General features: G+C 40.8%; 1 protein-coding gene across 1 annotated transcript in view; it reads right to left on the reverse strand.

Annotated features, from left to right (window-relative positions):
• Positions 1 to 13,697, reverse strand: part of PPP2R2C (protein phosphatase 2 regulatory subunit Bgamma) — a 322,720-nt gene that overhangs the window by 78,227 nt on the left and 230,796 nt on the right. The window contains 3 exon segments of the mRNA XM_075066607.1: positions 7,922 to 8,099; positions 8,715 to 8,827; positions 13,423 to 13,588. Of these exon segments, the coding sequence (XP_074922708.1) occupies positions 7,922 to 8,099; positions 8,715 to 8,827; positions 13,423 to 13,588 (457 nt within the window).

Here is a 13,697-nt window from a genome sequence, read left to right on the forward strand (position 1 = left end):
GAGAAACAGAACAAATAAAAATCAAAATTAAGGCTCAAGATTCAGCCAGCAGCAGCTCTTCTGGAAGAATATCCTATGCTCTGGTATGTCTTTAAATGCATGATAGAGTGGCACAGCCTGCCCTTGATTACAGCACTAAAGGAAGCATTAAAAATGGATTTTATGCACTTTCCAACTGCAGATGAGAAATTATTTTTATATAATAATTCCCAAACTAAGAGTATTTGTATGAGAAAAATGATCATGTGAGGAAAGCGGGGCTTTATGACAGTGCATTTGTCCATGATAACAGAAATGCACTGCAAATAGTCTGCACAGTCATCACATTTGGAGACTTTTATAGAAACAACCTTATCTCATTCCAAGGACACAAACTTGTCAGCACACCGCACACAAAAATGTCAAGAGAATGCTGTGTATTAGCTTTCAGCTTTGCATCCAAAGGCACTGCACTGAAGGAAACAAGCCTGGCAGCATTATAAGAGTGAGTATTCCTCAGCTTAGGGGCTCCATTACAGCACAATGTGTATGTATGTGTACTGTGTTAACAAAGTTTTCAGATGCAATTGTACCTACCACAAAGTAGATCATGCATTTGTGTGCAGTGCTATTTGGGGCTCACTATTTTTGTGCTTTTTTTGGGTATATTTCCGAAGTAAATTAATTTCCACAAGATACAGAGCCTAAAGATGTGACCACCCATGATATGCTTCAAATGCTGGAATACATTAGATTATAAGAAGGACCTATGGTGATTTGCTAATTAACTTAACCCTTTTGGGACATTAAAGAAGGAATTTTTTATTAAAACAGGATAACCCTGGACTATATTGACCTGACTGAGAAATGAATATTTTAGTCAAGATGAGTCTCAAGATGAGCACGTATAGGAACTGGGGCTGTTGTTACCATAGCAATGCCACGGCAGCCTCTGGAGTGAAATACTGCAGCATGCTACCAGGAAATGAAAGGAGTTCAAGTGCTATGATCTGCATAGTTGTGTGAGCAATCCAAATACATGCTCATAAAGAATATTTAGTATGGTTAGATCATCCAGAGATTACCGCGGATGTGAAGAAAGCCTTATCAGTATGCTTCCAGCAGTTCTGTTTTCTTGTTCACCATATTCAAGATAATGTATCTAAAGGTTCAAGCTATGGGCAACACTGCTAAGCCATTTCAGACAGAACATTAACAAATGTACCAATCTCTCCCTCAGTACAGAATATGTATAATTAAGGATGCAGTCTCTCTCTCACTCTCTCTAATGCAACTAACCATGTTAAACCTCTTAGCAAAGAAATAAGAAGATATACTAAATTCCACTGAGGATATGACTTATTCTTCCCCGCCCCCCGCAAGGAATGGAGGAAATCTGTTTGCAAACAGAGAGAAAGGTTTAAAGTTGTCCTGCAATTATTTTATGGAAATTTATCAGCCAAAACGCGAAACTTACTCAAAACTTACTTATCTGCCTTTCACCAAAATGAAAGTAATGCTAATGAAAAAAATTATATTTTCCTAACTTGTCAAAAAAACATTACTTGTCTCAGGCAAGCATCCAAGCTGAATTTTGCAAGACTGAGTTAAAGTATTTTCCAAAATGAAAACAAGCCTAAGAGCTACACTGGCTTATCATTCTGTTTTCACAGAAATGAATAATTCTCAGTGTTTTGTAAAGCCGCTGAAATAATGGCAGCAAACCATTTTATTTTAATTTCAAATAAAATTCTACAAATCAAACCTTCCTACTTTCTTTTTAAATAACTCATACTGGTGCAACGCTGATAGCATTGACGGAATACCACTGCTTCTCCTGCTCTTTTATCCAGCCCATAAAGATGTTCAAATGTTTGCGAGTGTCCAGAAACTCTTCTGATATATTTGTTTTGTGTCATTGTCAATCCAGCCTCTTGGGCAAACAGAAAGTAGTTCATTATATGTAGCAGAGCTGCATCAGAGGGAAAGAGTAAGACAGAGATGTATCATTGCCAGATCATTTATTAAAAAATGCCATTTCAGGCTAAAATATATTAAATTCATTCATTTGATGTAATTGGGCCTTGTGTACATCATGTATTCGGTGTACTCAGGCCACCATATTTTGCTTTGTGTTCATTCACGTTCCATCTAGCAAAAAGGTTGGGAAACAAACCAATATTTTTAAAATTGTTTGACTTTATCAACTTTAAAATAGTCTTCTGATGTGCACAGCAGAAGGCATTGAGCCCAGTGGTATTTATTTATAATTTAAACTTTATGCTTGGCAGAATTTCTTCTCTTATTGTGCCTGGTCCTAACTGCATCATGCAACACCTCATGCTTTACCAAGAGGCAATCCACCTCAAAAACCAGACAGTTTTATATGAGAGATGACTGTTTTCTGCAGAATGGAAAGGCAGGCAGAATGACATCTAGTTATTGGTTCCTTAGTCCTTAATGTGCCAGACAGAAATCTCAGGGAGACAGGTGCACCTGCACAAATGCATAAGCAGGCTGGGTAACTGTATGGACAAAAATATATTCTCTCCACAGACTGACGCAGATCTATCTCTCTTCCAGTTGTCTTATCCTTCTTTTACTGCCACGATGGGGGTAATCTACAGCTAATTCAACCTTATTATGCAACTCTTACCTAAAAGGTATTTCAGAGCAGTCCCTCTCCGAGGCTGAACTAACCAGCTCCCCTTGACAAATATTCCCATCCAACCACTGTCCAGCTGCAGGAATCAATCCACTATCTCCTGGGACTGTACACTTCAGCCTGCTCCCCTTCCCATTTGCAAGAGTCCCTTCAGTCCCTTTAATCTATTCCCAGCCCAATCACTGTCTAATGTCTCTCATTACCTGTACTCATGCCAACCTGTCTCCAAGTTGCAAGACCCCTCCCACTGCAACCAATCCGGACAAAGTCCCAAGCCATCCTGCCTCCCACATGCAGGAACTTTCCCATACCCCAACTACTTCTTAGAAACGTACTTGGTTCCCTCCACCCCACAAACCAAGTACACCTGGAAACTGAGGGCTCTATCGGGGAATTGTTTAGTGTTGTAAGAGTTAAATCAATGGTCCAACTGAAAACTCTAAGATCATCATCAATATCCGTAAATATTTCGCTGTGAGAGTTTGTGGATGCATGTAATGCAGCTCTCATGGCAGTAAGTGAATATACAAGAATACAACTCCTGAATGATGGTATTAAATCTCAAACAGCCTTACTTTCAAACTGTTCTGTCTCTGAGACATGCAGGAGGTTATGCCATAAAAACAGTCTGTCTTTCAGCTTTTTTCTGACCATTCAGGCACCCCCATACAGACACACACACTATGGATTTTATGACATATCTTTGGAGGGCCATGCATTTTTGAAGACTGAAAACAAGTGTTTTTTTATAATGAGGGCAGCTGTACTGAGATTTAATGATGCTGGAATCTGAGATAAGGTGGTCTCTCTTAGGCAATTCACTTAACATTTCTGCCTCAGTTAACCCATCTGTAATAAGGGCATAAAATACTTATTTACCTCCCTTAGGCTGTTGTGAGGATTAATTAATATGTGTAAAAGATCTGTATATAAAACTGTACATACATGTGAAATATTATCCGGGACCATACTCGGACCATGTAAGTTCTGATTATATCTCTATTTTCATTGTAATCCTTCTATTTCAGGGATTTACAGATATCTTGGATTTAGAAATGCACTTGGGGCTGATATTTAGTCTTCACACTTTTAGCATGGGAAATTGCCTAAAAAAATCAATCTGCACGTATTTAAATATAATTAACATTTAGGTTATTTTAAAAGTTAACCAAGACATTTGTGTTGAAATTCTGTATCCTTTACACCAGATTTGATGTAACACAAAGGATTGCCAACAGCAATGCAGTTAATGTCTTTCCTACATATTTTTGAATATGCTGAGTAACTGTCCTGAATACCCTACATAGGAAAACCAGTATTGCCCTACTGGATCAGACCAGTGCTCCATAACCCTGGATCCTACCTCTGACAGTGGCCAGAAACAGATACTTCAAAGGAAGGTGGAAAGAAGAAACCACATAACTGGAAATTATGGAATAACCAGGGATTAGAGTAATGGGAAGCAGAGGGCAGCTCCCTCTTCTTTCCCTGACCTGGACAGCTACTGCTCTCCCACAGCATCCTCTGTTCCTTGGCTGGTGCAGTGAGAATACTCCTCTTCCTGTTTTCATCTTCTAAAACCACTGGGAATAAACCTACTTCAATTCAGGGCCGCCCAGAGGATTCAGAGGACCTGGGGTCTTTGGCGGTAGGGGGCCTCTGCTGCCAAATTCACAGAATCGCAGATTATTAGGGTTGGAAGGGACCTCAGGAGATCATCTAGTCCAACCCCATGCTCAAAGCAGGACCAATCCCCACTTCCCTAAATGGCCCCCTCAAGGACTGAACTCACAACCCTGGGTTTAGCAGGCCAATGCTCAAACCACTGAGGTATCCCTCCCCCCTTTGCTGCCAAAGACCAGAGCAGAAAAAGAGCCCAGGCCCTGCAAGAGTTTTCCAGGGCCCCTGGAATGAGTTAAAGACCCACACCAGGGGCCCCGAAAAACTCTTGTGGGGGCCCCTGCAGTGCCCAGGGCCTGGGGCAAATTGCCCCACTTGCTCCCTCTCTGGGCGGCCCTGCTCCAAGTTCATCCCGATCTGGATTAGAACTTTCCCAAAGTTTTGGAATGTCTGGATCTAGGGCTTTAGTTTAACAGTTCATACAGGCATGGAGCATCTTCTCTTGGAATGTGCATCGAGGGAACCTTTTCATGAAGGGCTTCCTCTTGTGAGGATGGAAGTAGGGATGATACATGCCTCTACATAAGTGTTTCACCATGGTACCCTGCAGATGCCTCTCCAGTGGGGGTCTTCAAGAAAGGGGCTTGTAGGGGACTGCAGAAGACTGTGTCATGGCCTAGCTAGGGTGTCTCCACTTTCTCGGCGGCCTTATGAAAAGCCCCTGCTTGCTAAGTGGCCAGTCATTGTAGGACACGGCATGCCAGTTATAACTTGCTTTTAACTGGTTGAAACCAGTTTGTATGGCCTTAGGCCAAAGGGCGGACATAGCCTGTGGGAAGTCCCTTTTTGCATATGTATGAGTTGCTTTTGTATTGTGTATATATAGCTGTATGCTCCCGGTCCGCCTTTGGACTCCGACCCAGGCCGAGCTGAGCTTAGGTGCTGGGTTCCCCACCTAAGTGACAGCAACGCCCAGGGTCCTCGTTGCGGATGTGTCACTTTACCTTCATTAAAGCCATATAACTCACTGTGTGTGTGGGCCTCATTCTTGCAGAGTATCCAAGCACGTTACAGGGCTCCACAGGATTTTAATGGGAGGAGAGCATGCAGCAAGGGACCCAGCTATGCTCTGTGGCAAAGTCCTCTGCAGAGCCCCCATTTCCAAATGGAACCCAGGAAGGAGTTAACAGAGCTAGGAGTAGCCACACAGGGACACAACTAACGGGAGTCTAGGTCCTGAAGGAGCTCTTGTGCCAGAGCAGAAGGAATCCCCTGATAAGTCCCTGGGATTCAATGCCCCCAAACACCTGTCCCCTTTAGAGACAATTTCCAGGAAGTTCCTGCTCCTTTTTCCTCTCACAAGTACGGCCATGAGAAGGAGGCAGAGGGGCTAGCTGCAAAGCTCTAATTTTCCTAAACTCAGGGGAAAGATTGGAGGGGCTTGGCGCTAGGCTGGCTTCGGTTTATAGCCAGTACTTTCTAGTCACTCCTATCTGTCTGGTAGAAAGTAAGGACCAAATTTGTCCATGATGTAACTGTAATGCCTTCAAAGGGAAATGTTACAGGCTCAGGAACTGAAAAATCAGCCCACTTTTATTTAAGTGCCTAAATATGGATTTAGATACCTTATTTTGAGCAACCAAGTCTGGAAATTTTGGCTCAGATCCTCAAAGGTATTTAGGCTTCTACCTTCCACTGGAATGGACCTCTCTCCCTAGTTATACTGGGCCTGATCTAACTCTCATTAAAGCGGTTGTAAATATATTTATTGACTTTAATGGTATATGAATTAAACCCTTAGTAAACATATAACCACATAATAAAGACACCAGACAATCTGGCACAATTTGACTATCTCTGGATTGAAGCATGGAGGCAAGGCAGAGTTATGTGGGGAAGTATGCACAGAAATTGTCAATACAATGCTAGGCTCTAGGCAGTGCAATCAGTCTCCTGAGCGATGGAAATTAACCTCTCAACCAGTGAACACCAGAAAAGACTTTAAAAAAGAAAATTGAATGAAAAATGTTTGAATAATAGAGAAACTGTGACAGAAACTGACAGACGCCAGATAATTCCATTGGATTCTATATCCTGCCTTCTGTCATCTTGTGTCCCAGCCTTAATGCTATTTAACCCTGGTTTTGTATTCAAACACAATTATTGCAGAGAATGGGATGCATAATAATTCTTTTATTATGGATTTGTAATAACAGACTGCCCTATAATTTTGTGATGCGATGCCAACACTTCAGCAATGGGTACCCAACAACATTCTCCCTTCTACCTTGTAATAAACAACATGCAGAAGAGGTGCGTGTATTGCACAGAAGAGGGCTGGTGGACAGGGGAAAATGTTCTCTCTTAACCATCATCAAAGAGGGAGGTGGCAGTGCTTGGAAATCAAATTTGGATGGAGCTGCACTTTGCTTATACTTTCCCTGCAACACACTCTTTGAGTAGGTTGGTTTTTCAGGATACAATTCAACATGCCTAATCTGAAGAGGGTCTAAACAGGAGTTGGAGGTATCTTCGCTGGGGGCATTTTATATCGCACCTGCCATTTGGTGCAATCTGGTCCACTCCAAAACAAAAACAAACCAAAAAATTAAGGACCTTCTCTAAAGCACACTGAAGCTAATGGGAGTCTTTGGATTAGGCCCCACAGAGATTTAGAAGAGAGGGGGATGTAACTCCATCAGAGATGAGGAAATCATCCCAAACTTCTCTTTGTTGGTAGAAATGTAACTCATCACAGAGATTCTCTGCTGGCAGATCACTGCCTTCACTTCCAATTCCCACAGACTTATATAAACACCCACAGAAATAGAATTTCACCTGCATTAAGAATACTTTAAAATTATCATAAGAATACAGTAATGCAGGGCAGGCTGACCCAGCATTCTGTCCCGGCCTCAAAGTAGTTTGTGCCTCTCCTTAATGGTCCTTTTACACTCCACACAATACAGACACTTTAGTCTGGGCTACATTTTCCTCTCCAGGAAAATGTCAACTAGCCTCTCTACATCATCTTCCTCCAGGCTGATTTCCCCTCCCCACTCTGCTGCACTGCAGGTGGTGCCCTGTCAGATTGTTAGAATGCCCCATAATGCACAGCACTGTGCCAGCACTACAGATAGATGCAGCTGCTGGTGCAAACTGGGAGGAAGGGGTCTGTGTCACAGGCAGGCCAGGCATGTCACTGAGAGACCTAAGCCTGGTCTGACCATCTCTCATTCAGTGTTTCTCATGGGGGTAAGCATGCAGGGGTAAAGACTGTCAATTCTGAAAACAGTTTTCACCCACTAAGGAGCAACTCAGAATAAAAAGTCTGTGGGAGATGGGGGAATAAGGTAGCCTAGGCAGGTGAGTGATTATTCAGACTTTGTCAGTTTTCTGGTAACTAGACACTAATCAACTTGGAGGTTGGTAATTATCTATAAAAATTTCCTGGTGCTTTGAACCGATAATCAACTTTACCGCCTGTAGAGTAAAATGATGTATTTATCTGTTTCAAATACTCCCAGAGACTGTGATGGGGGAGGTATTTTTAAAATAAAAATGAATGTTATAATATGCATTTCATTTTAAAATAGATTTTTAAAAAGTCCTCTGAGTGTGAATAACAGTGGAGCAAACAATCATAACAAAGGATACTGAAACTCCGGTCTGTGATTGCTAAGTGCCAGAGGTTAATCCTGAGATCATCAGCTGACATGTATGTCTCACAGTCGCTGTTGACAGAAATTGAGTTGACATGATAGGTGTGACCATTAGCAAAGATTCTCCTGGGGGTGACTTCTACCATCAAATCCATAGGTTTCAATACAGGCACCTACAAAAAAAAATTAAATACAAATTTTTGAAGTAATTTCTGTGTATATGTTGAGAAACTCAGCATAGTACAGGGAATGACATATAACTACATTTTAAATAATTTACTGTATTTCTTTCACTGCTTTATCCCTCATCAAAAACTGTCTAGTGACAAAAAGGCTATAATTTTTCTGATCCATAATAAATTAAGTCTTTGAAAACAAATGCTAGATATGTATAGACCACCTGTACATAGATTATCATTGTTCATTATTTGTATTATCATAGCACCCAGCAGCGTAACCATGGACCAGAAACCTACTGTGCTAGACTCTGTACAAACACATAACAAAGAGCTTACAACTGACTAGCTAGAATAAATTGTTAGTAATTTTTTACATGCTTTTCATGGAGGTTACTAAACTATAAAATATTTGCTGCTGAGAGAAATCAGGGATTCTAGACAATAATTTAGGACCTAAAGCTCCAATCCAGCATAGAGGACTACTCACATAAGTAAAGTTATGCACATGCTGAAATCCGTTGCTGAAGTCGGACCTAAGAGCATACACTTTATCAGTCAGAAAACAGCTGAACATTGGACAAAGAATTCTCACAGGGCCCAGTAGCTCACCTGTAGTGATGTTACGGTAGACAGATCTTTAAGTTTCCCTTCTTCATCTTTTAAGTTGTATCCTTCTGGTCTCTTATCTCGTTCAGTAACTTTCCACAATTTGATAGTTTTATCTTTTAAAAAAAGAAACCAGAGTTTCTGTTAGCCAGGCGACTTTGTTACTCACCTTTAAAATAAACTTTACCAAAACAGAGCACTCACCTAAAATCAGATTTGCAAATCAGACCCACTTTTCTAACTGCAAAACTGCTGACTCACGAAGGGTTTACTGAATCTACAAGTGACTCAGCCCATCCTTGCCTGCTAACAAAATGAGCAGAAACTGCTCTCAGAGCCTTGCTCTGCACTTAATAGGGGGAGTGCACCAAAACTGCTCACTGTGCACGCCCTTGAGAACCTATGTCCCTCCCCCCATGAAAGGTGCACAGCCGTGTATTTTGGTCCAGTTTGCTGGGATATTCAGAAGCAATGCCATAGGAGTATTCGGTGGATGGGTTGTCCAGCTGATAAACGGCCTGTTGTAAGAATAGGCAGAAGCTTATTATCTTTCCCTCACAGGCTCATGCAGAGAAAAGACCAGGGAAGGACGGAGGCTATATTTAGGAGTTCCCCATCTCCAAGAGAGGACCATGGACAGAAGAGCAGCAGCAGGGAGATACACAGAGGAATTCTAAAGGAGAGGTATCACACTGGGATGGGTATGAGGCAGAGGAGTGGGGAGGAAAAAGGACACTAATGTTCTTGGAGTTGATAACCATTTCAAACCCTTCCTCTGAACTCACTGGCTGGGTGTGCATGACTTTTATACTGCTCTCTAGTGGCTGGCTCCTACAGAGGCTATGGGACCTACCACTAATGTCAGCTGAGAACAATCCCTTTAGTTCAAGTGGTAGAGGCCTGTATATTTTTTTTGAAGCTGAGGGATCAGGGCTCTGATCTGAGCTTCCTATGTGTGTGATCTAATAGTAATAGTTTCTGTTGCAGTGCCCAACTTCATTGCACCCCTACAAAGAGTACTGCTGGCATGACAAAATTTGCCAGGACAAGTACGACAGCATTAAAAAGAGGCAAAATAAACAACAGGATAGACTTTAAAGGGCACGGCCCACTCATGTGGACTGCAGCTTTGTTCCACACAGTCCCTAAAAAGAATACAATCTGATAGGAGAAAAAGTGGTCACATTTCATTTCTGTAGAGTGTTTAACTTTGACATTCTTTTGCTTTAAAACCAATTAACCTACCTCTCCCAGAAAAGAAAACGAACTGCATTACAGCTATGATGTAGCTTATGTAAAAGTTTTTATTCACCCACTAACCCTCATGCAACAAAAATCCTAACATTGAATTGTTACAGTCTATGACTTTAGTTATACTAACCTATATTTGAGCAGTTGTACCTAGCTAACATCAAATATATGTTACAATTACACCACTTTGTGTTTCCTTTTGGCAAGTTAGTTTTCTTTGTGACTTGTAGTCAGTTTTATTATGAAGTGTGTACAGTTCAATGAAAATTCCTAACTACTATGCTATTCATAAGTTTTTAAAAATGTAATGACCCAACTTTCACTTTTCACTATTAAAGCCAACGCACACCATAAGAACAAACAACATTAGATGTATCTCTTTCATGGTAGGATTTGACCTCTATTGATTAGCACATCAATGTTTGCAAGAAAACTTGCTTGTTTAATGGTTAAATGGATCATATTTGCTGATTGTCTTCTCTGTGTGTATGCCCTCTGGACTCACAACATCCTTAAATATTCAAAGTGTCAACATGTTTTGAAAAGGGACTGTAGAAATGGCACCGTGAGGTTTCATATTCATTCAGTCTCGGTGGGGTTGTGAAGTTTAAATTAATTAGTGTCTGGAAAGCAATATGAAATCCTCAGATGAAAGGCTTTGTATAGGCCAAATTCTGAGCTATTTGACGTAACTCAGTCAGAAACCGGCCTCTGTAGTGCAAAGAATTAACAACGAATCACAATGATATGTTATTACAATATCTAATTAGCTCAGTTTACAAGTCAAACTTTAATTTTGCTGACTGTAAGCACTGCTAGCCCAGGCTGGGACTGAAAGTCACAGTGGGGTCCTTCTGTCTCCATTAATAAAGATACTGCAATCAGAACTTCGCTGACAAATTTTGCTGGTGATGTGTGAACTGGAAAGAATCCGACTCCTTCTCCCATAGCTATGTAGCCCCTGCATGGTTTGCTGTACTGAAAACTGGTTTCTCTTAGAAGCAAATATGATGTGAAGACACGTGGGACCAAATTCAGACCTCAGATCCATGGGTGTGTCTTCCATTTAATTCAGTGGGAGCTACACATCTCTATCTGTGGGTAGAATTTGCTCTGTGGAAGAAGATCTGCTGCATAATTAAATGCTATTTTTACACACTCACTTTTCTGACCACAACCTTGCATAATTTTCTAGAGCTGCCTTATTCTAATTTTGCATCCAAGTACTGGATTCAGAAAAAAATCTCTGAACAATAACCAGTTGCTGCTGATCTAAAGTATTTACATGTCCCCCACTTCTGAAGTTCCTGAACACCTCAGAATGTATCTTCACAACACTTCTATGAGGCAGGGAATTACATAGTCAAAGCAATGTGGCCAAAGTCACACAGGAGTGGCAGAGTAGGGAACTGAAGCTAGGTCTCCTGAATTTTAGGCTGCTGCCCTACCAAACTAAACCATCCTTCTACATATACCACGAGCTCAGTCCTCAGTGACACCAGTGCCAAGCAATGAGAAACTGCCCTCAAGGGGCAGCAAAGGATTCCCCCAACACAGAGGCATCTTTGAGTGTCCAAAGCCAGCATGTTCAGGTCTATGCCACCTGTACTTTCCCCATTCTCCTCTGCAAAGAAGGCATGTCAGGGTTGTGCCACAGCTGGGAAGGGGCAGAGCAGAGCACATAATATTTTGCCGAATCTTTGGCTGGCTGTGTCTGGCTGCAACCAGGGTAATTTATGGCAGCCCTGAGACAGCTCATTTCAAACTCACCAGCAAGCCCACAATCAGGGAAGCAGGAAGGTGACTTAGAGTTTGTGCTAAGCTTAAACTCGGTAGAGCCTAGGACTGAGCCCCATGTATTTTCTGAGGTTTCTAAAAACATACTTTAGAATGGAAGTAACAGGGTTTGCTTTCCCAAACAGAGAATCAACTTCTGCCTATATTAAAATAAGATTCTTTTGTTAAACTTCTTTGAATTAGGGAAGATATTTGAGACTAGGGAGATGTACAGAAATGAACTCTCAAATGCCGTGTTTCTTTTGTGAATGATAAATTTAGCCCTCACTGTAGCTAGCTTTTAAAAATCTGCTTCATGTCAGCTGCCAAGAGGAAAACAGACAGTAAAACCATTCCATATGCATAAGGAGATGTGACACATTTAGAGTGACCAGATGTCCTGATATAATCAGGATCATCCCGATATTAGTGTATTATTATAGACACAATTATACTTCCCTGCAAAAAAAAAAAAGGGTCCCATTTCTTCAAATTTGCTATCCGGTCACGCTAGGTATATTCTGCTTTTGGATGCATCAATGTAGCTCCCACTGACGCTTAATAATTAATAATACCAAGAATTGTGTATTATGGCAGGGTGCCCCTCAAAAGTTTATGTATTAAAAACCCAGTTCCAAGGCAAGAAGACTGAGAAACACATTAGACATTAATGTTCTAATCTGTGAATACTATTTTATTGTTGTAAATCTTGACTAGAAGTAATGATCTTGCCTTAAAGAGCAGTTCTGTTCTGAAAAGCAATTGTCTAAGATGGCATTATGGTGTTCCATGTTTTTTATCTGTCAGTGATTTCTAAATTTGCTCAGTTTTACAAGTAAAACATTTTTTACATCAAAGTGCTGTCAACTCAACCTGGCATCTGAGAATCAAGCTGGCTTTTACCCATGTCATGCATCATCAACAGTAATGAAGGTCCTGGAGTCAAATTATCTCCTCAGTGACACTTGTGCAACTGTATGCTTTCAAATTATTCCCACAGCGACACCTTTATAAACCCTTACTTAGCTCTTGTATGCCACTTTTCAACTGAAGATTTCTAAGTATTTTCCAAAGAAGGATCAGCATCACTAGCTCTCTATTTTGCAAACCCAAGTGTAGCTGTTTTGGAACTTAGTAAACAGTTCTGTTGATAATACATTAGAAGGAAATGTAATTAATCCATCTCTCTCTCAGCTGAATTGGTTCTGAAGGGCTAACAGAAGTAAAACGTATTAAAAACCCTATTTTTTCTTTACTTAAGTCAGCAGATATAGTTCTGCATACACATACAAAGCATAGCCATTGAGTAAGAAGGTCCCATTTTCACATAGTTGCTTTTCCGCACAGAACTGCATATTATTAACAAAAGTAGATGGCTCCCTAAGTGAAGCTGAACAAATGATCTTTCTGTTTGGTCACTGAAAAATTTCACCATTCTCTGACCCTAAATGCCTCATGAACATTCAGATAGAAATTCTCATCTGTAAATGTGAATAAAACTTACAGATAGTAAATATGAAAATCCATGTAACAGTTTTTCTTAGTAGACTCTGAAACTGAAAACTACTGAAATGCAAATTTAATTTTAAATGAGATTGGGAAATAGTGGGCAAGAGAGACTAGCGGAGGTGGAATGGGCCAGAGCAGAATGTTGATACTTCCTGTACTGGTTCTTCTATCTTACCATTTGTTGACAGAAGGGAGTGGGCTGCATTCTGCTGTGGTAGCCACTTGATCTTGTTTATTTTTTCCTCTATCTCCAAACTCTTCAAATAATCAAATTCAGGCTCATGGCTCTGGAACGTGCTGTAAACATTGTACTCCCCCTGATTGTAAGGCTCATTTTTACTCTGTGAAGAACACGGAAAAACAAAAATGTGTCTGATGATATCAGTATTTTATCTCCAGCTTCAGAGCTGACTGAGGTAAGCCAGTAGTCATCATAGATATAACAATCCT

Source organism: Chelonoidis abingdonii, chromosome 5 (genome assembly GCF_003597395.2).
Source record: "Chelonoidis abingdonii isolate Lonesome George chromosome 5, CheloAbing_2.0, whole genome shotgun sequence".
Classification (NCBI taxonomy): domain Eukaryota; kingdom Metazoa; phylum Chordata; order Testudines; family Testudinidae; genus Chelonoidis; species Chelonoidis abingdonii.